Source organism: Aspergillus eucalypticola (genome assembly GCF_003184535.1).
Source record: "Aspergillus eucalypticola CBS 122712 chromosome Unknown BO83scaffold_7, whole genome shotgun sequence".
NCBI classification, from domain to species: Eukaryota; Fungi; Ascomycota; class Eurotiomycetes; order Eurotiales; family Aspergillaceae; genus Aspergillus; species Aspergillus eucalypticola.
In genome coordinates this window covers 519,308-543,420 of record NW_020290281.1, presented here as the reverse complement: position 1 = coordinate 543,420, position 24,113 = coordinate 519,308, and the positions used below count along the sequence as shown (strand labels likewise).

Genomic DNA, 24,113 nt, shown 5'->3' with positions numbered 1-24,113 from the left:
AACCGGGATAATGATCACGATAACATCTCCCAGAAAAGCCAGGCATGCCTCAGGAAATGCGAGCAGTCTCATAAACATAGCTTTCGGTAGTCATTTCTCTGCCTTTGGCTAGACTTAGAGCAACCACCGTAATGGGGCCGCCTCGAATGAGAGACGACAGCGGTCCACCAGGTGCAACTAGCTCGGCTTGAAGGATTCCGGTCACAACGAGAATAGGAAGGCATGGTTTCACTCTGTGGATGTGGTTGACATAACGCGTGATAACATCAGCACTATCCGCGACAGCTTCCACAAGCACAACAGTGTCTATTTCCCGTAGATGGTCATCATCGATGTCTTCTGGGTTATCTGTCTGCAGGGTGCAAGCTTTCTGAAAGACATCCCGAATTCCAGCGCCCATCTGGTGACTACTTCCCGTGAGGGGAATAATTAGCATGCCGCTTTCACGGACAAGTTGATAGCCAGTGGCTTTGGGCTCCTCGGAGACAGCAATAGCAGCCTCCTCAATGCCTCCTATCTCGCTTATGTATTCATTGGCAAGATACCATCCAGCCTCACTGTAGACATTTTCCTCCAAACGCTGATCGGGGAAGTATATCGATTTCAGCATCCTGGTATGCAGCAACTTTGCGACACCCTTGTGGGTCGCGTGGGCAAGGGTAAATTGATGTTGCATGAGTTGATCCAAAAAGGCCGGCTCCCCGAGTTCCTTCAGATGGAAGGTGGTTGAATCTATGCAATCCTTTGAATTCTTCAATCTCAAAGCCACGTCCGATAACCATAATTCATTATAGCCGGGATTATCTGGGCGGCGAAGGATGATCGAATAATGTGCTCGATGAAGCATCTGCTCATCTGAGCCGTGGCCTCCAAACGCCCATACTTGCAAGTTATGGACGGTCCTGAGGCGCTTGATCGGTTTCTCTTTAGCCTTAGGGGGGACGATATAACCGTTGGATAGTGGCCCCGAGCCAATGATCTTGACAGATTGCGAGAGACCCTCTTGCGCCAGAACCCTTTCCCACAGCAAGCGTAGTCTGGAAGTCACCAGGATGATGCGAAGGCGCGGACACTTCGAGACACGATGCAGAAAGCTTCTTATTTCGGGATAGAGAGCAACTACAGACGCAGCCTTTCCGCGGCCTCGTCGAATCGGCCGTCGGCCACAGCTTGCTCGTAAGCTAAGCTTAATTGACGGCATTCCATGTAATCGTCAATAAATCCACACCACGGGAGTCTCATCGGCAAGGCACGGGGTCCCTTGTCATTACTCTCGCCAGAATAGAACATTTCCCAGAAGGTCTGCTCTTCAGATTTGGGTGCGAAGACTCCATCGCAGTCCATGACTAGGACCTTCTCCACCTGCCCTTGCCAAGGAGCTACAACTTCGTCAACACACTGATCCACAATGCCTTGATTGTGTTCTTCATTTCGATCAAGCTGAAAGGTGTGAATGAGGGCGATAATCTTCGGAAGGTCATGAGAGTCCACCATGGTGAACATGATCTTCCGGTCGAAACACGTGTCTTTTAGCCCAATGATTTCTTCATCGGCCCATTTGCGAAAGTAATCAAGAGAACACCAGGCAAGATTCTTCTCAGCGTCCTCCATACAACGCTGATGGGCTACCTCGACAGGGGTGTTCACATACATGATATGCGTGAACGGCCTATTGGGGGTACCATCATCGAGAAGTGTCGTGTATGGATGGTCGTTAAACTCGTCCGGTAGCATGTAATTAGCTGTGGCAATTCCAGTGACCCCAGCATCATCGCATTTATGTCTGATGAGTTCAAAGGCCCTATCATAGGCAGGCCAGTGAATAGGACTGGTTTTCCTGACCTCTTCGTACTCATAAAATGAAAAAGGGCCTCCCTCAAGCTTCCTTCGGAGTTGATTCAGAATATGGGTCTTTCCAGATCCGGGAAGGCCAAAGATGCCTATCAGGTTCTGTCTGGGTTGATTGGATGGATTCAAGTTGCTGCTGATGAATCTTCCTGACATGATATAAATATCGGAGTAACCGGGAGAATATGGGTTATGAGAAGACTGGTTATTCAGGAAAGACAGGAGCTTGTCAAAGCAAAAACGTATCGATGGCCTGGGAAGAGAAATTAGAGTATGATAAGTGCTCCACGGGTCAGCAATGGGAGGATAAGAGGAAGTGACATCTAAGGTACAACGACTACAAACTTATATCAAGACAAGAGCAACCATGGGGATCACAAAAGCATGTAACAAAAGGATGAAGTCCGTTGCTTGAGCTTGATTTCAGGGAACCCCCACTGTACTACATGCTTGGTATGCTGCCGTATCGGTGAGCACCGTACGAATTTATGACTATTATGTCGTGGTTTGTATATCTGAAGTTCTCCATTTGAAACACGGTCTCATATATGAGTAACTTAGCGGTACCAGTGATTCTGATCACTGATAGGTCCCTTCAATTACAATCACAATGAACACGATCCCATCGGAAATTCCCGTATTTGACGATAATAAAGGTACTCTGCCCATATCTGCATGGGTAATCGCAGACATTTGAGAGCACTTCCTCAGCTCTTTATTCTTGGCAATTTGGCAACATTGAAATGAACAAATAACAAAGCAGCCTGAAATCGGGGGCAACCGAATAATTTATATCATCATCACAAACAATATACACCCAAAGTGAGGCGAATAAATAATTGGTCCACAATCAGCACTATGAGTTGTCCTCAGTGCTTAGTGAGAAACGGTTGTTTCAATTCGTTCCAACCACCCCACTCAAATGCGTCAACGTGGACAGCTCCACAAAATCACATATCATGATCGTAAATACACCTAAACCCCAACCAAAGTCTGATACTAAACCCCGGGAACACCCATCACCACGACAAAAAATACTCAATTACTGCCTTCAAGACCAAGATGGTCTTCAAATCCCTCCCCAACCTCCTAACAACCCTAACAACTATCTCCAAAACCACCCACGACCTGCTCTCCACCATCCTGATCGCCCAAGACTCCCACGGCGACAACCCCCTCTACGCCAGCACAGCCCTCACCCTAGCCAGCAGCTTCGCGCCCCCCGCGCTCGCAGCAATCACCATCCACCAAGCCCTTGAAACCAACACCCAACTACGCCAAATTTCCTCCCACCTGGGCACCATCTCCGACACCCTCGCCCGCGACAATGCACTGCGCGTCGCATCCGAGTTCCCTACCCTTGTGTACAATATGCTGCAACACAAGATAAAATCCGAGCCGTCTTCGATATGGTACCTCGTCTATCACCCCGACACGATCTGGCGACATCATTTTGAGGATTTGGTTCTGAATCGCGGCGTGCTGGGAGAGAGATTCATTGGAATATTTGGGAGTTTGGATGCGGTGGTTATTTATATGCAGGCTATGAGGAGGGCCGGGGTCGGGAGAGGAGGAGGCGGGGAAGGGGAGGTGCATTTCAGGTTACTAATTCCGGCCTATTATCCAATTACGGTGGAGACGCCAGTCAAATTCCCGGTGGAAAGTATTGAGCCTTTCGATGTCTATTGTGATGTGCATAATGGGGTGCCGTTGGTAAGAATGTTTCTGCCCGGCGTGAGGGAAGGCGAGTTGGGGAATGTGGGGTTGTGGAAGCCGCAGAGGGGGTTTTGGGAACAATGTAAGTGTGAACATATTATTCTGTGTTTGAGGATCGGGATGCTGATGAGGAATTAGTATTCGGGATAGGGACTGGACAGGATGAGAATCCCAGGTTGTTGGGGATGCAGGTATTGCATGATGGGGAGATTGGGAAGACGGACGGATTGGTGATTCATGATCAGTCCGTCGATGAGACAATACGACAACCTGGCGAGCAGGTACAAGTGCAAGAGAAGATGCGTGATGTGCTGGCAGAAGATCCAGTGAGTGGTGACGAGTACATATATGAGGAAGCCGTTGGTAGAGAAACAGATGATGAGTTAGAGCGCGCCTCGACAGTCGCATCAGCTGGAGAGACCGAACAGCATACTATCCGACATCATTCGCGTCGACATAAGAGTCGGCACAGCACTGCATCCCAGGCTGGATCCGTGGCTGGCAGTGACTTTTACTCGGTTTATTCGTGGACCTCTGGTCAGAGCTCCCGTAGCTCAGGGAGGAGACACAAACGTCGACATGACAGTCGAAATGGGAGTGATCGGAGCAGTCGCCGATGAGTTGCAGCCTGCGAAGAGATGAAGTGTCAAGAGCACGTCTAAAAGACACATACTTGCAGACATACTACCAGCTACAGATCTGGCAATGGTCGTACTATGGGGTTGCACACTCTCATTACTCGAACCGTCCTGAGAATAACATGTCATTTCCATCAATCAGGCTAAACTCATATTACATGCAATGTCGCCGTTATTTAGGTATATGGCCACTATCACTCCAACGCAATCGTCTTCGCCTTAGGTCCACCACACTCATACAGCGCCAACAACCGTCTGTCATCAAGAGTGAAGATACCCGGCCAGTGACTCGAGTCCCGACACACTGTCGTGGGCCTCGTCCACATAATCCTCCCTTCATGGGGCATGGACCCAAAAACGACCTTGACACAAGCATTCCTGGTCCAGTTTACCTCATCGAAATCCTCATCGCACATGAAGATAACTGCCAACGACCCATCACCCAAACTAGCAATCTGCGGGGCTCCAGCATTGTGTCCCTGCGGGGGCACATACACTTGCTGCCTGCCACCCCACGTCTCGCCATCATCATAACTAACCAGCGCCTCAACATCAAATGTGCCATACGTGGTCGTCTCAAAGACCATAACCAACGCTTCGCAATTCCTCGCCTGATCCCACGTCCTCGCAATACCATTCATACCATCTCTGCGCTGATCCTCCGCCCCGTGTAGACACTGCGGTGCCGACCACGACGAACCCCCATCATACGACCTCACCAGCATGGTGCACTGGTTGTTATGCGCAAACTCCTGCGAATACGTAAGCTGGATCTCTCCCGGCCGACGACCCAGTCTCATGAACGGTTCCCAAATACCCAAGGGGGCGGGCTTCTCTGCGGCCTGGGAGGCGAAGGACCAGCTGCGCCCGGCGTCCGTGGAACGGCAAACAGTGATGCGGAAGTGTGTAGGACCACCAGGGCCAATATCGTGATTACGGAAGGCAGCGAGGACAGTTCCAGGTCCGATCTCGAGAAGGTACACGTTATCAACGTCGCCCTTGCCGCGGGTGATCTCGCCATGGTCGGTGAAAGTTTGGCCGTTATCCTCGCTGATGGAGACCATTAGGACGCGTTCACCGCCGCCGACAAATCGTGTGAATGAGGCAAGAATGCGACCGTCGCTAAGGCGTGCGAGGCGTGGGTAGGTGCCTGCGGGGTGGGGGGAGAGGAGGCGCTCGTCGTTATGGATGACGCGATTGCCGGCGAGGCGGTTGTCGCCCGGTGGGGGCGGTTGTTGGTAGGGTTGGCCTTGGCCATGGCCGTGGTGACCGTGATGGTCGATGCCGAGGGTGTTGAGGATTTTCTGGCCGAAGTGTCCAGGCATGATGAGAGTAGCAGGGAGAGTGAAAGACGGATCAAGTTGGAGTGGGAGGTGTTTGGACCCTGGGACCCTGAGAAGCTGACAGGCGGGGTATTTATTTGCAAATGGAGACAAAGTGGGGAGTGGCTGAGGCCCAGGATGACGTCATCAGGGGGATCGGCGGTGAAACACGGTTGCCTGACCTGATGCTATAATTATGATGATGTTCACTCAGCTGGTTAGCCATGTTGGTGAACGTTGGAGTGATGGGCGGTTGAATGGTGGTCGGTGATGTGATACGGTGGGGTGAATTGCGAACAAGGCATATGGAGGCGGCATGTAGGGCTGATCCGCACCTGTCATGGCCCTGTTTCGCGGGGAAGGATTAAGTGTCGGTAGCTTGATTGGGTGAGAAGCTTTGTTTCACTAGTTTCTGGCTATGGGGTATGTAATTACCGTTTGATTAGTGTAACTACTACCACTTGATTATGGGTGTGAAAGCCAATAATGCTTCTTGATCCCTCTGTATCTAGCCAGAACGCTCAACACCTCCCTTAAGGCAATGTTTATCAAACTGCCTCAGCGGTAACACGTCTTGGTTAATTATCGGTACCAGTATTAGCGTCTCATCACTGTCCCTCGATTATCAAGCTTGCCGAAGGAGGCTTCAACAAAATCTTCTAATCAAGAACAACTTCCGGTAAAGAAGTCATAGCACGCATTCCCAGTCCTATTTGCCGGCCCACCCCACTACATTATACTGCCTGAGTACGTGGGAATTTGGCACGCTTTACTTAATCTAAACGATCTGTCAGATTCCATTGAATCTGTATGGGAAATCTGCTTTTACAATCATTTTCTAAGACCCCCACACTCTGGTCACTGAATATAGTAGACTCATGTTGTATCTATAATGATCTTTTTCTCCCTAAAATGAACAGCGCAGCTTATGAATTGCCCTATCGTCCAAGACTGGAATAGGTCAAAGCACTGTCGCATCATATAAACCCGTGTTATAGCACCATTCAATCAATATCCATCATTTCACTATCCTCCGGCTCAGGCAATGGTACGAACGATATAACGCGCGCTTTCGGTCTCCAAAACCGTCTCTCCTTAGCCCTCAACGGCCGAGGTCTGTCAGGCCGCTGGTCGCGATCATAATTCCAGGTGCGAAGCACCCAGCGCAAAAGCATTATTCCATGAAGAAGATCATAGGCATCCAACTTGAACGGATTTCTCTCTCCAGGGACGTATTGATAAGTGTGGCGGAACATACCCGGTTTGATCCTAGCCATTTCATGCAAAGTCCAGATTGCAGTGATTCCTACAATGTTGTTCATCGTGACCTTGTCCCAATCCAAGCTGGGTGGTTCGGGGTCATCGAAGATGGATATATAAGCTATATCTTGGGACCAGTAGAATAGGTGCATGTCAATAGTCAGGATTTCCCTTGCGTCGTCGTAGGCCCTCTTTGAAGGCTTCAGGCTACGGACAAAATCCTCGAGAATTTTTGCCATCCTTGGGCCGCTTCGGTAGCATAGGTCCCATAGCTCTGTAGTGGCATTCATGCCCCAGGCTCCGGCGAGGAGTGCATCGTCTGAGCTGAGCTGCTTTACATACCCGGCGGTGTAGTCGATTCCTTCGATCTCGTCGTATTTTTCGTCATCCGAAGGGCAAGGATGGGGGTTGTGAATGCTGCTCTCTCGGTCTATGATAGGCATAATTAGTACTTCATAATTTGGGCTGGAAATGAAATAACACAGAAGGTTATGAAGAGATTATCGAAACCATCAGGTACTTACTGGCCATCATTCTGACCCTTGGTATAAGCTTGCCCACAGATAAACTGACTTGACGTTTCTAGTTGGTGGGTTTTATCCTGAACCTGTATTCGACAACTGGCGCTCTCTCTTATACAAGTCTGGGGTTAAAGGAAAACCAAAATACTATTGAACTACATCGGGTATCTCCTTCACTTTGTTGTAGCAGGGGTGCATGAGGCAATACGCTCAAACAGCCTGACATTCCCTCATTCATTGTGTAATCCAGCCGTATTCCCTAGGTGGGGTAAGTTAATTTGCAATGATGGAGTTTGCAGCTGTCTAATAAGACCTTACCTGTCTTATACGCAGAATAGCAGGGTAAATTGTCTTCATCTTTTTATTTTACAGGTTAATTCCGAATGTTGAAAAGATTTGAATACATCCTGGAGACAAAGGTGGTCAGCATCAGGAAGTATCAGTGGCTTTAAATTTTCCCAATCTTGATAATTAAAGAGACTGGAATTGATCAAGTTGCACAGGACTTTAGTCGGTGATGTAGTATTGTTTGCAAGCGAGTGCATTCATGAACTAGTACCTGATTATGTCGCTTGAGCTTCGTTGTTACTTTGTTGTTCTTTCGATAGTACAATATGCAACCTTTTATCATTCAGTGCTCATAATATATATTTGTAGAGTAGATGTCAAAAGATACAGGCAGGCCTGTCCACGTTTAGTCGGGGTTCATGCATAGTACTATCTGCTCGTCTTCGTTGTCGTAGGAGAACAAATACATTTGAAATGTTGATTTTAATGTTTCAGACAAGGTTACTATCGAACGAAGCATATGTCACATATAACTCAGCTCCTACGGAGATCAATTCCAGCACCGTAGTGGATCTACATGTAAAGGTAGCCTTCTGCTTTTACTAACTGTGAAAAGGAAAACTTCGATTTTAAAACCTGAAACGCATATATTAAACCCTCCACATATAGTCCTTTCCGAACCCACCAACTCATTGCACTCAATGAAGAGCATGACAAACTTCAAAAGACCCTTTATACGCATCTCAGCAGCTTTGATAACACTACCGCCAAAACTTGCAGCGCTTGGCGGGTTGTGACCCGTAAGAAATTCGCCGTTCTCCCCACTGATGAGAGCCTTGACGCCAAAAACGCCAGCCGCCTTCTCATAGATTCCTTTATGCTTGTGTAGTTTCGTCTCCGACAAGGACATACCTTGGCTAAGTTCTAAAATTCATTCCACCACGTCAGAGATACCAGTAACCTTATGTGCTGAAACCAATCATGTTACATTCGATGACTTCACATTGACCAGAACATCAAGGCCAAGGCACACAGCAGACACGACTTTGCCTGCCTCTAACTTGATGACGCCTCGGTCATACTTCGGTATACTTCCGGACAAGGATCCAGGGTAGGCCTGGCTACTCAATCTATCCTATATAACTAGTGGAAATGTGAATGATTGAGTAGAAACAATCGAAGTTCTACCGATTTGTTGTGAGTTCACGGACTTAGCGGGTGTAACTCACCGCGATATTCAGAATGAATCCCACATAAGGCTGACCCTGCGCCTCAATCAGAAGGTTTGAAACACTAACCTCCTTGCCTACATTCGATCCTCCAAAACACCAAAACTTTCAAGATAACATCTCATTCAGAGGAACATTCATCAACATGACTTATACAATCACCGTCGTCTTCCCCAACGAGCCCGATGCCAAATACGATATCAATTACTACACCAACGTTCACATGAGGCTAATCGAGAAGCATTGGATCAAGTACGGTCTCAAAAGCTGGTCCGTCACCAAGTTTGGGCCGTCCTTGGACGGTACACCCCCTCCGTATGCTGTTGGTAGCCGAGTACACTGGGAAAGTAAGGAGGGGATGAAGAAAGCATCTGAGAGTCTCGAGGTGCCGGAGGTTATAGGGGATGTTGTTAATTTCAGCAACAAGCCAGCTATTTTCTTGTTTGGGGAGACTGTGCAGCCTTTCCCTAAGCCTTGAGTGTTGAGGTAGGTATTTACCCGAGAAGAGTATTGAGGGTATGTCGTGGCTAGTATCATTAGGAAGGGGTTCTCATTGAATCATACAGCACGTCATCCTTCGTCATATGTCACGTTCAGGTCATTTATTGTCGATTTGCATTTTGCTAGCAATTAAAGGGCGAAGAATGCCGGTCTCCGGTTATCTTCCTATTTACACTATGTACGATTGAGACGGGCCCTGGATTACTGCCACTGATTTTGAATGAATGATTGAATGAGTTGGTTTATAATCGATATGTACATGAACAAGGCTTGCCGGTAGGTTTTAAGAAAATTTACTTAGAATGCTTGTCGGTGCTTACCACCTACATTTTACTTGAGATATCCTGTCAAACTAAGGTTCTCTGTTTATATTCCACTATGGTAAGAGAATATTGTCATCATGAGACCCCCTTCGATCTACAATTTTAATGTTGGCGGAGGACTGTACTACCAAATGCCGGAAACTTTCTTCCGAAATCTCTGCTTCTCTCCTTTTCCTTGATCTGCTCGGCTCAACTGGAAGCCACTTGTGAGCGCTTTACCCGAGCAGGATGATGTTGGGGACTAATGTCACACATTGCACTAAGAGCAGAATTACTTGTGAGCAATACATATAGTTATCAATGCACTAATTCTTTCCTTAACCCGCAACAAAATCCCGGAACCGATCTGAACATAACCAATTACACCGAGTGATACTAAATGAACAGACACCTAGTTGTTAACAAGCGCTCGATTCGCTAAAAGCCCCAGTTCGATCATTAGAAACACAAGTAAGCCATAAAAGTTAAGAAATAAGATCCCGAAAATATGCGACGTTGCATGCACAACAAACCCCAACTTGTCCATCATTTCCTCATGTTGTACGGGGAGAAAGGTAAACAGACCCTCGAATATGGTCTGCAAAGAAAGGGGGTTGGTTTTGGCCGTTACACCTGTGCAACTCTGCAATATCCTTGGCGACTCGTCGATCCTCTAACTGTCGTCTAAAGAAGGACCATTGCTTGCTTTTCCTTGACAAAAGTAGAATATAGACTGGAATAGCGAAGGTCTGTAAATGAGCGAGCTTGAAGTCATAAGAAAAATTATTGATGTCGATAACAACGTATGCATGTCGCGGATACACATCAACGACGATTTTTCGCACCACGTGGTGTTCTTCCCAGCTGTTCGTGAACGGTTCAACGAGTTCAAATGCTGAATCAAGATAGTTCTCAGAGGTTAAAAGTTAAGTAGGAATGTCAAGAGTAACCCGAATAGTCTTTAGATCTTGGATAGCTTTAAGTACACGTCCATTTATCTCGTCCATGATGAACGATATCAGGTGGGCAGAGACTCTGAGAAGTGCATTGATGGTTACGAAAGGGATGAATACGATTCCGTGTGCGGAGTACGCTAATCTGATATGATAACCCGTCCTAATCTTATCTCTATCCCCAATTTTCCATTCCGATATCCTCCTTCACCCCCTCATCGGCGACCTCCGCCACCACCCCATCTATATAATAAAACGCCCCTACACAAACCGCCACAAAAGTAAAACACCACTGACCACTTACAACCCCTACCTCAACCCTCAATTATATCTCATTCCCTCTCAATTGAACCAAAATGCTCCTAACCAACACCACAATCCTAACCCTCTCCCCGACCCGCACTATCCTCACCAACGGCGCCCTCCGCACCGAGTCCAATTACATAACCGACATCGACAAAACCCCCGTCCTACTAGCCAAATACCCCGATGACGAAGTCATCGATCTAACCGGCCACATCCTCATTCCGGGACTAATCTCCACGCATATGCACACCGCCCAGACGCTCCTCCGCGGCTGCGCAGACGATCTCGAGCTGGTATCCTGGCTATGCGAGCGCATCTGGGTCCTGCAGGGTAACTTCACGCCCCAGGATGGATATGCGGCGGCGAGGTTGAGTATTGCGGAAATGTTGAAGAGTGGGACGACGTGTTTTTTGGAGAGCATGGTATTTCTCTCTCTCCCTCCCTTCCTGGTTTCGGGGATATGTACACGGGTCGTGCTGATATGATACTGTGGATGGGTAGTTCGCAGACCGGTATGGCTTCGACGGACTATGTCGCGCCGTCGAGGAGAGCGGGATCCGCGGGTGCCTGGGCAAGATCGTAATGGATACAGGCCGATACGCGAAAGACGATGCGTGGGCGATGCATCCAGGCCTCATTGAGGATCGGGAAACGTCCTTGCTGGGCACGATGAAGATGTGGGAGAAGTGGAATGGGAAGGCGGGGGATCGGATTAGGGTTTGGTTTGGGGCGAGGACGCCGGGGGGGTATACACCCTTTTCTTTTCTCCATCTAAATATTGCCCTCTTATTATGGTATTAACTGACGAATCTCTCAGAGTGTCTCCTGCCCTCTACAAAGAAATGACTGCCCTGTCAGCGGAACACAACATCCCCATAACCATGCACTGCGCCGAAGTCTCCGCAGACCGGGACTTCTTCGCTTCCGTCAACCATACCCCCATGACGTACTGCGACAGTGTCGGGCTCCTCTCGCCCTCCACTGTCCTAGTACACATGGTGCACCTCGACGACGGGGATATCTCGCTTCTAGCTAAGTCCGGAACACACGTCGCGCACTGCCCCACCTCCAATGCGAAGCTCGCGTCGGGCACATGCCGAGTCCCGGATCTGCAGCGTGCGGGGGTGAATATTGGGTTGGGGACGGATGGTGCGCCGTGTAATAATACCTGCGATATGTTGCAGGAGATGAAGCTGGCGGGGATTATACATAAGGGGACGAGTGGGGATCCGACGGTTGTAAGTGCTGAGGAAGTGCTGGAGATGGCGACGATTAATGGGGCTAGGGCGTTGGGGTTGCAGGATAGTATCGGGAGTTTAGAGGTGGGGAAGAAGGCGGATATTGTGGCGATTGATGCTAGGGGCGTGGAGATGCAGCCCTGGTTTAATCCGGTTAGTGCGGTAGTGTATACGGCTACGGGGAGGGATGTGAGGTTTGTGATGGTGGATGGGAAGGTGGTTGTTAGGGAGGGCGAGTTGGTCACTATGGATGAAGGGGAGGTGGTCAGGGAGGCGGAGAGGAGGAGTAGGGAGGTTGTGGAGAGGGCTGGGTTGGGGGGGAAGGTGGGTGCTAGGTGGCCGGTTTTGTGAAGTTTTATTGAATCAAATTGATTTGTGAAGTACGGATATTTGATTAAAGCTTTGGTAACCACAGAGTCTGCGAGTTGCACCATCCTGTCAGTCCGTTCAATCCCCACTCCACTCCGAGACCGCTCTTCTTGTGTCCTCCGAAGGGTGCGAAGGGCGCACAATCGAAATGTGAGTTCACCCAGACTGAGCCCGCCTCGAGCTGATCTGCCATGCGTCGTGCACGTTGCAGGTCGCGACTCCAGACGGATGCTCCTAGGCCGTAGTCTGTGTTGTTAGCGCGTGCCAGCACGTCCGTCTCGTCGGACCATTTCATAAGAGGCAGGATCGGGGCGAATGGCTCCTCCTGCACGACCCGGGATGTCTCGGGCGGGTTGTCGACGATTGTTGGAGTGATGAAGTAGCCTGTTCGGCCGGGGGTGGGGTTACTCGAGAAGGTGCTCAGACCGCTGGAATGGATGTTGTTAAGAAGGTCACTGGCCTTGTCGTACTGCATTTTGTTCTGCAGAGGCCCAATAAACACGTCTGGTTCGGTTCCCTCGCCTATCTTCAGGGCTTGAACATGCTGCACGAGTTTATCGCGGAACTCATCGTAAATTTTCTCGTGCACATAAAGGCGCTTGATCATCATGCAGATCTGACTTGAGCATAGAAAGGAGAGGAAAGCAATCTATAATGTTAGCAGAGATTGGAAATTCAGAAGATGCAACACACCTGAGGAATTATAGCATCAATGTCCACATCCTCGCAGACAATGCAGGGGTCATTCCCGCCCAGTTCCAATGTCACTTTCTTCAACGTCTTAGCACAACTAGCCATGACACGCTGGCCCGTAGCTATTGAGCCCGTGAAGCTAATCTTCTGAATACCCGGGTGCTCGGTAATCATCGGTCCCAGATCGTCGCCCCCACTGAGAGCCTGCACCACACCCGGTGGAAAGCATTGTGTTGCCAGTTCTGCCAATTTCAAATCACAGTATGGCGTGTATGGGGAGGGCTTGACGATGATAGTATTACCCGTATACACAGCCGGGACAATCTTGCCGATAGCCAGCAGTACGGGAAAATTCCAGGGCACAATAGCAGCGGCTACACCGATGGGAATATAGCGCTGAATTACCTCCCGGTCATCTGTGTCATTGACAACCGTCTGGGGAATAATGATGGAGCTGAGCGAACGGGTCCACTGAATGGCCATGTCCAGCTCGGTCGATGCCTGGCTCAATGATTTGCCCTGCTCGCGGGACAAAAGTCCCACCAATCCTTCCTTATTGGCTGCGATGCGATCAGCAAAGGAATGGATGGCAGTGCGGCGCTCATCATACGAGGTCCGTGACCATTGACGAAACGCTCGGCTGGCAGCGCCCACTGCGCGATCGAGATCTTCTGCCGTTGAGACGGGCACTTCAGGATTAGGCTGGCAATTGGCTGGGTTAATGCCATGACGGGTTTGCGTTGTGGAAGTCAATTCGTTGTCGATGACATTGTAAAAGGTCTGGGCTGTTAGATCGCATGCAGATCGGAGTATTGATGTTTGATCACTTACAGTGTAATCCAAAGCCATGATGTCCAAAGTTGTGATTTATTACGATGATGAGGATGAACGAAAGCAAGCAATTGGAGCAGGGCACAGCCGGACTATAAGAGCAGCATCGCAATGCGCCTAGAAGGACCTCAAACACATGAAAGCCGGCCAAATCCGCTACATTGAACTCTATACCGGCCGCATTCGGCGAGATTGCTGACATTCCCCGCACCTTGAATCTAGTTAGTCACTACGGTGCGCATGGGGACTGTTTAGCTCCGAACAGTGGGTGAATGTCAGATTGATCGTCGGACGCCTGAATTGCCGTCTTTGTCTCACTTTCCAATCACGTTCTCCTGCAGCATGCGGCATTGACAAGCGTCACACAGCTGGAACGTGGAAGAGCAGTGCGATGTGATATTATCTACACGAGTGACACGAGGCACGGACGGCGTCATTCCCTCCAGTCGGAGATTTTCCGCCTTCCATTTCAGCTTGCCAACCGGTGTCTCCGGCCTGTTGCCTGAGGCGGCGTTCTCCGGACGCCTGGTAGCCTTAATAGCAAATAGACACATGATGATAGATGCTCATCTTGATTGATTGATTGATTGGAGGCTTTGCGTGTGGCGAGATAGTTCGCAGGTATCCGGAGTATCTCTCGGCGGGTGTTTCGTGACGTGAATACCAGCTGACTCAAGCGAAAAGGGCAAACTTCGCGCCAAGCGAGTGGTGATGGAATTATCTGATGATTATCAAACACACTACGTCACAGTAGCACTGCTTAACTATTCTTTGTTTCTCGTTTACCTGGTGAAACTGTCTTCAAGGACAACTTCCATATGCTGACTAATGTCACGGAGCAACGGAGAAACACACCAGCCGATAGCATCCCAGCGTCGGTGCCTTCAGCAAGATGGTCAGTGCGACACGATACACCGGTGATCTGCTTATGACCAAGCTGCAAGCGGTTATTGAAACCTTAGCTTGACTGATAGCTCGCAGCTGGGTTTGATCATGGGACTTCCGCTCCGAGATTGCTGCTGCGTGCCTGCACAGTGGTTAATTGACTCGGACCAGTTTAACCTACTGATGACTGGGAGAGATGTAGCTGAGTATTATATCAAAAGCCTTGATAGAGTACACCCACAGGATCATCATTGTAGCATCTGCAAAGAAGGGACTCCGACCTTACCTTCCCCACTATTTAGCACGTCTGAACATCCTCGATACCGACTCTGCATATCTTCAACGATAAACATGACAAAGGTCCTAGTGTCTCATTCGTTCATTATACATCAGTAGGAATGTTTTTAATATTCCCAAAATAACTATAATGACCAGTATCTAGCTCTAGTATAGTAGTTATCTATATTACAAGGTCTTGAAGAATGTGTCTAACAATATTGAGGAGCATTGAAAAGTATGTTTGATTGTTTACAATTGGCTTATACTATAACTGCAGGTCTCCCCTGGCTGGTTGTACTTATAACAACTGGCTTGAGGCGTGGGGAATAAGAAGCCAGAGATCTCTAGACAGCATGTGGGAGAATACCGGATCATGCTTCTGAAATTTCATATAATAATTGTGTATATAATGTCACTTTCCATAATGTAGAGAATCCAGGTACTCTGATAGATAAGGGAGAGTAATTATAAAATTACTAATTAGGACCATGCTTGTAGATAAAGATTTCATCAATACATGTACTCTCCTACTGCAAAGCTTCAAGCTCACCCCTTATGCTTGTATACTAATCCGTGGGGTCCACAGAATCCATCAAATGGGGCATTGTTCAATTCTAACCTAACGGAACTGGCCTGCACCCCGGAATATAATTAATCCGCACTCCGTAAGCGCCGTGTGGGAAGCAAGGGAATGACTACCAGTGTTCCTCTCCTTTGCTTCTGTGAATAGTAAAGTACATCTCAGTCCTCCGAAATCTGCGAGAAATCATATATTTTGAAGATATTACTTCCCTGTGTTCGCCATTTACGGCCTGCTGTTGTGCGGTTTCCCGTGGTTGGGCTCACTTCCCGGTGTTACTAGCACTACCCCAGGAACACTTTCCAGACCCGTCTACCTACGGCTTGTCAAGCTATAGCCATCGTTTGCTTCAAAATCACTTTGGAGGGCTACACTGTATCATGTTGTAGGCTGATCACAACACATCCTTTTTCCATCATCGGTCTGCCCTGCTATTTATAGCGAAGCTGGCACTACTTGCAGATCCATACTCCACAGGAACGTGCGAAGTCTTGGATTCCATCATGCCATCCGACAAGAGGCCTCCCATATTTCTGTATGCCAAATTTGATGTACAGGCTCTTTGCCGGACTGCAAGCAGCCTTCGACAGGATATTGCATGCACTTGTAACCCCGACCAACATCCCGCGAGCGGCAGCTTTAATTGGGCCGTTTTCCTTACCTTCGAAGATGGAGTTCAGTGGGTCCTGCGGTCGCCACATACGAATGGCGCCGAGTTATCGATGGAGCTTAGCTCGAAATTGCTTGAAAGTGAAGCCGCTACCATGAAATATGTACAACAAAATAGTGACATTCCAGTGCCCACTGTACACCTTTACAGGTAAGTTGTGTTTTCCACCTTATCTATTACACGCTGATTTTGGAAGGGCCAATGCCGAAAATGAAATCGGCATACCATTCATATTGATGAGCAAGGCGTCCGGCTGGCCCCTTGAAAAAGCCTGGAAAAACCCAGAGTCCGACAAACCAGTATTGGCTGCATCGTTGAAAGCCAAAGTGCTTCGTCAACTAGGAGAGACAACTTATAAGCTCTCACAGTTACGGTTCAGTCGGATCGGCTCACTCTTCGAGCGAGATGGGCTTGTTCCAGTCGAAGAATGTCTCTCCCGTGGTCATATACTGCACGACCGTTATTCACTAGAAGGTGTTGCCCGAGGGCCATTTATTTCTGAGGAACAGTTTTTCGATAGCCTAATAGCTATATTGAACCAACATGCAAACATGCAGAAGTTTTACAGCTTTCTCATCACTGCTTTACTGCCCCTATTCCTAGCCGTGAAGACTATGAATCACACGATCAGTACCTTGAAGCCTGTGATCTGTGGAATGACTTCGTCACTGTTGGGAAAAAGCTCGACTCATCTGACAACAGACTCGATTACATAGTGGCTGCACACGCACTCCGAGAGCTTATACCAGCATGGAGGTCGCAATTACCTAACACCGACTCGCATTTGTTTCCACTATGTCATGCGGATTTAAGCGTGAATAATATATACGTCGACGATGATTTCAATATCACATGTATCATCGACTGGGCATTTTCAACAACTGTCCCAGAAGCCCTGCTGTTGACACCCCCCGGCCTGCCGCAGTCGCGCTACGAGTTGGATAAGAGCCTCCGCCTTGCCTTCCAAGATGGATTCGAAACTGCCATCATAGGAGACACGTGTGATCAACGGACAGAAAGCATTAAGGCCGCCCTTGAACTTGTGAAAGAGGGCAGGTGCTCGTGGCTGTTGACCCGGTTTCTTAATTTTGATTCGATTGACGACCACGGTCTTTTTACGGCCCTATGGGAACATACCTACGGCCACAGCAAAGACATCGGATCTTACTTTGCCGAAAGGCGATCGTCCCCTAGCTATATTGAGCTCTACAATGACGTCCGACTAGAGGACCAGCCTTTGGAGAAGCTCAAGAAGGCAGAGTCCAACTACTTCCGGGATGACGTTTTCAGAGATACAATTGCGAGGAAGCTAACATTGATTTCACAGTGGGGTTGCCAATACACGCCATTTCATCAACAACGCCTCCGAAAAACCGGAGAGCTCTTTGTCACTGATTCCAAGTTGTGGAAGTGGATCTTGGAATTCAAGAAAGACTGGGGAAACATTTCCTAACCGAGTACTCAGAGACGGAGGCGAATATACTCCGCCTTCACGTTGTAGATCTTTCCAGTCTCATCATCTATGACCGAGTCTCCGAGGTAAGCGTTAAGCTCATTTAAGGGATATGCTGCTTACCAGATGCAAATGAGTGCTGGATGTTGCCTTATCGATCACGCCCGTGTGCCACTCATCCTCTAGTCCGGTTAGCTATTAAGCTTTCTAAGGAGGGACAGGGATACGGACCTCCTGGTAAGTAGTAATAGACCTTATTACTACTGGAGTAGTATTTCTTCTTCATTGAATCAGCTGGCGGTGTAGGCAATTCTGGAGGTGTTAGTGACTGGACACATCATCCTCTAAGGCATAATAATGTGTATGAAATGAAGGTTTCTGGAATGATAGGAATGTGTCTTTTGGTGAAGTTTTAGAGGCTTGATGAGAATACATAAGACAATATAAAGATCTGATGATCAGAGAAGCAGACTTTAGAACAAGGAAGTTCTATTCAAATTTAGAGCAGCTTTTATAGGCTTTATAAAGCCTCCTGAGCAAGGCTCGAGCAATTCCATTATCTGAGAAAATTTAGCGCTGCGCTATTATGTTGAGTCGGCTGTACTTGAATACCCCCGCTTCTTCAGTGCCAGCTCTCATTATAACGCGTGATTGCAGCCATTTGATTCTTCCTAGCCGCGGGGCCTCGTGGGTTAGACATTACGAAGAAGAGCAAAAACACTAAAGGAATATTATCTAGACTAGCACTAGCATCAGGTTGTCATCCAAGGCTGGAATGGTCCTTGTCTTCTAGCGCTAGCCTTAAATTTAGGCCTAGCCTCACCACTCCCTTTGACCTTTGTGTCAATCAGATTGGATCATATCGATGCGCTGAATTGTGCTGGCAAGAATAGATCAAGGCCGAATTTTACTAGCTATCACGCCGAGGCAGAGCGGCTGTGTGAAGATTACTGACTAATAAATTACTTACATTATCCCAATCTCTTTCCCATGTAACTCAATTTTTCTGGACCAGTGCAGTGCTCGGAACCATAGACTAATACAACATTTGTTTTATGACTCCTAGGGCCTGCGCTACGTCGGTCCAATGAGTGCAAGCCATTGCACCAGCATTATTTAGTGCAGGATGATGGGCGCAAGCGCACGATTTACTAGCTTGTGTCAAATCAATCACATTTTAACTGAACCAAAAGTTGATGCCATGCTCTATATGCTATCTAAAAAGCGGAAAAGGATGGTACATTCCTACAGATATCCCCGGAGGTACTCGCCCAGCGCCATTATAGCCATGGCCTGTCCATATGGCATGGCTGTCAAAGGAATGTTCTTATAGAAGTCCAAAGAATCTCCCATGCCGGTTCCAAAGCTCGTCTGCTGCAGTTCTCCTGTCTCATCGACGGCGCCCAACACTGCTTGAATAGCCTTCTCTGCAACTACCCGATACTTCTTTGGCAGATACCTTTTCCTAACAGCTTTGAGGATACCATATGCAAAGCCTGCCGTGGCGGAAGCCTCGACGTACGAATCAGGATGGTCAAGCAGAGTGTGCCAAAAGCCCGATTCCTCCTGCAGGCCCATCAATGCCTCGCATTGGGCCTCTAACGTATCCAACAAGAACAGGCGAATGGGATCCGTCTCCTTCAATTCCAACAACTCAACAAACTCCGGGATGACCATCGTCACCCAACTATTACCGCGCGCCCACCTCGCCCGAGCAAAGTTATGTCCTCCCTCCTCAAACGTCCACCCATGAAACCACAGACCGGTGCTCGTATCCACCAAGTACTTTACGTGCACTAACGTCTGACGCTTGGCCTCCTCTACATACTCCGGTCGATTCAGCAACTTTCCAATCTTCGCCAACGGCATCACAGTCATCATCAACGTATCATCCCACAATTGCTGGTAATTCTCGGTGAGGTACGTAGCATGCTGCATTCCACCCTGCTTAGTGCGTGGGAGTTCATGCATGGCCCACTCGGCCCATGAATCCAGCCAGGGAAGATAAATGGGGTTTTGCGTCTTCTCGTAAACGTAGGCAAGTGTGAGGAAGACGGCCATTGTGTTGATGTTCTTGGTGGTGCCGCCTTCTGCGAAACGGGCGGCGAACCAATCCTCGATTATCTGCAGGAGGTGTGGGGAGCCGGTCATCTCGTAGTATTTCCAAATACCATAGAGGCCGATACCGTGTGTCCACTCCCAGCCGTGCCAGGACTTAGTATCGATGATGCGGCCATCGGCGAGGGGGAGGAGGAATTGACCGGTTTTGTCTTGGATGTTGACGAGGTTGGTGATGAGGAGGTCAATCTTGGACCTGACAGCGGGAGGAGTTGTAGAAGCCATGGTGGGAGATGTGGAATTGAGGAGAATTGCTGATGGGGTGGTTGATTGTGCTGCAGTATGGTGAGACCAGTGTCTATAAGTGGGATGAAGCACCCCTCGTGTCGAGCTGAAGCAGCAATGCGGGGTATGCCCTCGGGCTAATTTCTGCCGAGTAGCCACGTCTTAATCAGGCCAAGCTCGCTCGGCAAATAGAGGGATTGGTCGTTTAAGATGCTAAACTAAGGATAGGCCCTGAATTGCTTCTAAGCGAAGGGCTCGGGCCAATTGTCCCCGCGCGGGGGCGGCAGGGTCCGCCCCCGGATTGTACGCGTGGAGAATCCCAGCCCGCAGCCATCCCTGGCATCAGACCATCATGCCTCTCATTGGAGTGATAATGTAGCCACGGAGCAGCCACTCGTGCCCTAGTCAGACTCTATCATCCGCATGACCGATATAAGGGTGTCCGGTCCCCCAGCTGGGTTGACCCAGTTGATCCTCTCCAACCCTAGAGGTCTGGCAGCAACATGTCTATGGAGAATATTAGCTCGATGCCCGCGGGCGGGCCTGACTCCAAGGGAGCTTCCACAGCTGTGGAGGATCACAAGCCGACTCAAGATGTCTCCCATGTCGAGCGGGTGCTGTCGCCCACCGACAAACTCAAGGACCCGATCGATGCTGCTCGCGTCGATAATGAGGTGCTGGAGTATGCCACGCGCGGCCAGATCGAGGTCGATGAAGCCGATAGTCGGCGTCTTCGCCGCATGATTGATCGTCGTGTGTTGGTCATTATGATCGTGACATATTTTCTGCAGGCGCTGGATAAGGGTACCATGTCGTTTGCTTCCATTATGGGCATTCGCAACGATGCTCATCTTGTGGGACAGGAGGTGAGTGAGCCTATACCTGCACACGTTCATGCACTAACTGGATAGTACTCCTGGCTCACAACCTGCATCTACATCGCCGTTCTGATCGTCGAATACCCTACCAACTGGATCATCCAACGCGTCCGCATCGCCAAATACCTTGGCTTCAATATCGTCTGCTGGGGTACGATTCTAGCCTTGCACTCGGTATGCCATAACTTCGCCGGTCTAGTTACCGTGCGTACTCTGCTTGGTATCTTCGAAGCTGCCTGCCAGCCTTCCTTTGTTGTTCTTTCCGGAATGTGGTATAAGCGGGAAGAACAAGCTTCTACCGTCACCTTCTGGTAATCCCAGCCTACACCTTTCATCTACACACACTAACACATGGCAACAGGTACATGATGAATGGCGGCCAACAAATCGTCGGTGGCCTCCTAGCCTATTGCTTCAGTCTGATTGGGTCTGACCGTGCCCTCAAATCTTGGCAAGCCCTCTTCCTCACCTACGGCTGCATTTCCGTGCTCTGGGGCCTCTTCGTGGTCTGGTGGATGCCTGACTCCCCAATGCGCGCCAAGTGCTTTACCGAAGAGGACAAGCACAAGATGGTTGAGCGTGTGCGCGCCAACCAGACAGGACTGCAGAATAAGAAGTTCCGCGCGTACCAGATGTGGGAAGCGTTCCGGGATCCGCAGATGTACTGCTACTGCGCGATTCAGGTCTTTACCACGCTGCCCACGAGTGGGCTAGGAGCGTTTGCGAACATCATTATTAGTGGGTTTAACTTTACGGAGTTGCAGACGCAGTTGTTGGCGATGGTTCTGGGCTTTTACATCATCATTGTGTTGTTGACCAGTGCGTGGTTGGTCAAGAAATATCAGCAGAACTTGCTGGTAATGTTGGGATTTATTATTCCGTGAGCCTCCCTCTCTTATTGTATCTAAAATGCGTGAGTGATGTTAACAAGATGCAGATCCTTCGTCGGAACCATCGTCCTCATGACGGTGCAGAACCACTCCCTTAGCACCAAAGTTGGCCTGCTCATCAGCTACTACATCACGCTATCGTTCTGGTCTGCGCAGAACTTGGGCTTGTCCATGGTGACGAGAAACATTGCCGGCGCTACTAAGAAGTCAACTGTTGTGGCCGCGACGTTTGTCTCATGGGCCGTCGGGAACGCCATCGGTAGGCCCTACACCACGCGTCTATCTTCCCCAGAGTCATACTAATGAAATAGGCCCCCAAGTATTCCTCGACCGCGACGCCCCGCGGTACTTCACTGCCTTTGGCGTGCACCTCGGCTGTTACTCCGCCATGACACTGGCGGTGATCTTCCTGCGCTTCTACCTGATCCGAGAGAACAAGAAGAAGGACAAGGCAATGGCAGAGATGGGTATATCCCTAGAGGGCGAGGACCATCTAGCGAGGGCGTTCGAGGACAGGACAGACCGAGAGAATATCCACTTTAGGTATATATACTAGGCGTAGCTAGCTACCTTGCACCTCCCGTACAATTCCAGCATCTGATACCCTTATCACCCCTCCCACTATATACACCCATTATATACTAGATAGACGATACTAGATCACTTCCTCTCAAGATCAGCAACCAAATCATCCACACTCCTCATCTCCCTCCCATTATTCTCCCCCACATCCAGCGCAACCAACACCCGACTCACACAGTTATACCCCGCCACGCCCGTCGTCAACTCGACAATCTCCCGATCCGACAACCCCACCTCCTTCAACCTCTCAAATGTACTATCCTGCACTTTCACCGTCCGCGTCATCTCATCCACATACCGCACCACGGCCTTCTGCAGATCCGTCAATTGACTTCCCTTCAATTCCTCCTCCGCCTTCGCATCTCCCTCGGCCAGAGAGGGAAGTGTCCGCACCGCACCCAACTCCACCCCCTTAATGCCCCCCTTCAGCGCCAACGGCGCATGCGCATTCCACTCGTAAATGGCATTTGTCAGCACGGCGACGCGACACACCGCCAGCTCGAGTAATCCGCCGTCAATGATGGTCTGAGTGCGGATCGCGCCGAGGAAGCTGTTCCAGCCGTCGGCGACCGGGGGGGAATGAAGCAGGGAGAGGTCGAGGGGGATGAGGGGGCGGGGATGCCGGCGGGCGGCGATGCGGGAGTAGATTTCGGTGGTGGGGAGGTCGGTGGGGTCCGGGGGGGTGGAGGGGGCGTAGGGGAGACGCATTTTTCGTGAGGGATTTGAGGGACTATTGGTGATGTTGTTAGCTTTGTTGTAGGATGAGAAGAGAGGGGAGGTATCGGCTTACAGTTTAAAAGGGAAGTGTTTGGGTCGGGGTTTGGGGATGATAAACATAAGTTGGTTAATGTGGATGGAGGGAAGGGTGGTGGGGTGGGGATGGGAGCACTTTAGTAGTATTATTGTTATGTTGGAGTGAGTTTGGGATGGACCGTTTATCCGCCCGACCCGAGATTGGTTGCCGAGTGGGTGCGGGTGCGGGTGGTCGGCTGTGTAGATGCCGATAGTACTAAGTATCTTTTTGGTGTTTGTATGGGGTGATTCGGGGTGGGAGTAGCAACTAACTCCTAGATAGGTAAATGTCAACTAATTGCCAACTTACTTACTGCTCACTGGTGCAGGGGGAGTCTGGGGTGCGGGGATCGTGCGTCGGCGCATTCTTGGGTCTGCAGGGGTATAGAGCAGTCATACTGAATTCGGAGAATAGTAGCTGAGATGCTGAGATCGGGAGAGATGGGCTAATACTGTGCTATGCGGTGTTTAGTTGTCTTTCTATGATACTTGACAAATTAACATTCAGATGCTAACTAGTATCCTATTTATATATTGTTGAGATAGACTCACCAAACCATCCCACTCTGTCATGGATATATCACCGAAGTTTCTCACATACCACCCCTGCAAGGGACCCCCTCGCTGATCCCTCACGTCCCTTTTTGGCTCCCTCCAGCTCCATGTCACATAGTGGCTTAGTATCTCCCGAGTCCCGACTGCTCCAACAGCACCATTCCAGCCCAATGCCATCGGGATGATCCACG

At 49.4% G+C, this 24,113-nt stretch overlaps 11 protein-coding genes across 11 annotated transcripts; 5 read left to right on the top strand and 6 right to left on the bottom strand.

Annotated features, from left to right (window-relative positions):
- Positions 1 to 49: 49 nt before the first annotated feature.
- On the bottom strand, positions 50 to 2,004 carry BO83DRAFT_397208 (uncharacterized protein; the record flags this gene model as incomplete). Its single annotated transcript, XM_025533174.1, has 2 exons — positions 50 to 1,132; positions 1,168 to 2,004. 2 exons carry the CDS (start codon positions 2,002 to 2,004, stop codon positions 50 to 52), a joined length of 1,920 nt encoding a protein of 639 aa, XP_025390133.1.
- A 906-nt stretch (positions 2,005 to 2,910) lies between these two features.
- On the top strand, positions 2,911 to 4,184 carry BO83DRAFT_415669 (uncharacterized protein; the record flags this gene model as incomplete). Its single annotated transcript, XM_025534653.1, has 2 exons — positions 2,911 to 3,646; positions 3,703 to 4,184. 2 exons carry the CDS (start codon positions 2,911 to 2,913, stop codon positions 4,182 to 4,184), a joined length of 1,218 nt encoding a protein of 405 aa, XP_025390132.1.
- Positions 4,185 to 4,304: 120 nt separating this feature from the next.
- On the bottom strand, positions 4,305 to 5,754 carry BO83DRAFT_376762 (sialidase family protein). The gene has a single exon (XM_025530811.1). It carries the CDS (start codon positions 5,525 to 5,527, stop codon positions 4,397 to 4,399), a length of 1,131 nt encoding a protein of 376 aa, XP_025390131.1. The 5' UTR covers positions 5,528 to 5,754; the 3' UTR covers positions 4,305 to 4,396.
- Positions 5,755 to 6,528: 774 nt separating this feature from the next.
- Positions 6,529 to 7,227, bottom strand: BO83DRAFT_386955 (uncharacterized protein; the record flags this gene model as incomplete). The annotated part of the gene is made up of 1 exon (XM_025532694.1): positions 6,529 to 7,227. The coding sequence occupies one exon, from the start codon at positions 7,225 to 7,227 to the stop codon at positions 6,529 to 6,531; it is 699 nt and encodes a 232-aa protein (XP_025390130.1).
- Positions 7,228 to 8,967: 1,740 nt separating this feature from the next.
- BO83DRAFT_425211 (uncharacterized protein) lies at positions 8,968 to 9,300 on the top strand (the record flags this gene model as incomplete). Its single annotated transcript, XM_025535195.1, has 1 exon — positions 8,968 to 9,300. One exon carries the CDS (start codon positions 8,968 to 8,970, stop codon positions 9,298 to 9,300), a length of 333 nt encoding a protein of 110 aa, XP_025390129.1.
- Positions 9,301 to 10,859: 1,559 nt separating this feature from the next.
- BO83DRAFT_406831 (amidohydrolase) lies at positions 10,860 to 12,473 on the top strand (the record flags this gene model as incomplete). Its single annotated transcript, XM_025533903.1, has 3 exons — positions 10,860 to 11,306; positions 11,386 to 11,630; positions 11,702 to 12,473. Exons 1-3 carry the CDS (start codon positions 10,935 to 10,937, stop codon positions 12,471 to 12,473), a joined length of 1,389 nt encoding a protein of 462 aa, XP_025390128.1. The 5' UTR covers positions 10,860 to 10,934.
- On the bottom strand, positions 12,466 to 14,356 carry BO83DRAFT_376761 (aldehyde dehydrogenase family protein). The gene is made up of 3 exons (XM_025530810.1): positions 14,016 to 14,356; positions 13,185 to 13,964; positions 12,466 to 13,140 (listed from the first exon to the last, which is right to left on the bottom strand). The coding sequence occupies exons 1-3, from the start codon at positions 14,031 to 14,033 to the stop codon at positions 12,517 to 12,519; spliced, it is 1,422 nt and encodes a 473-aa protein (XP_025390127.1). The 5' UTR covers positions 14,034 to 14,356; the 3' UTR covers positions 12,466 to 12,516.
- A 1,545-nt stretch (positions 14,357 to 15,901) lies between these two features.
- BO83DRAFT_406829 (phosphotransferase family protein) lies at positions 15,902 to 17,882 on the top strand (the record flags this gene model as incomplete). Its single annotated transcript, XM_025533902.1, has 4 exons — positions 15,902 to 16,579; positions 16,626 to 16,937; positions 16,958 to 17,711; positions 17,757 to 17,882. The coding sequence occupies exons 1-4, from the start codon at positions 16,263 to 16,265 to the stop codon at positions 17,880 to 17,882; spliced, it is 1,509 nt and encodes a 502-aa protein (XP_025390126.1). The 5' UTR covers positions 15,902 to 16,262.
- A 1,175-nt stretch (positions 17,883 to 19,057) lies between these two features.
- On the bottom strand, positions 19,058 to 20,285 carry BO83DRAFT_461687 (glycoside hydrolase family 88/105 protein). Its single transcript, XM_025537269.1, has one exon. It carries the CDS (start codon positions 20,223 to 20,225, stop codon positions 19,128 to 19,130), a length of 1,098 nt encoding a protein of 365 aa, XP_025390125.1. The 5' UTR covers positions 20,226 to 20,285; the 3' UTR covers positions 19,058 to 19,127.
- Positions 20,286 to 20,664: 379 nt separating this feature from the next.
- On the top strand, positions 20,665 to 22,601 carry BO83DRAFT_461680 (putative 2-ketogluconate transporter). Its single transcript, XM_025537268.1, has 5 exons — positions 20,665 to 21,091; positions 21,137 to 21,414; positions 21,465 to 21,983; positions 22,041 to 22,252; positions 22,305 to 22,601. The coding sequence occupies exons 1-5, from the start codon at positions 20,729 to 20,731 to the stop codon at positions 22,547 to 22,549; spliced, it is 1,617 nt and encodes a 538-aa protein (XP_025390124.1). The 5' UTR covers positions 20,665 to 20,728; the 3' UTR covers positions 22,550 to 22,601.
- On the bottom strand, positions 22,517 to 23,733 carry BO83DRAFT_406827 (carboxymuconolactone decarboxylase family protein; the record flags this gene model as incomplete). Its single annotated transcript, XM_025533901.1, has 2 exons — positions 22,517 to 23,324; positions 23,682 to 23,733. 2 exons carry the CDS (start codon positions 23,731 to 23,733, stop codon positions 22,654 to 22,656), a joined length of 723 nt encoding a protein of 240 aa, XP_025390123.1. The 3' UTR covers positions 22,517 to 22,653.
- Positions 23,734 to 24,113: the final 380 nt, after the last annotated feature.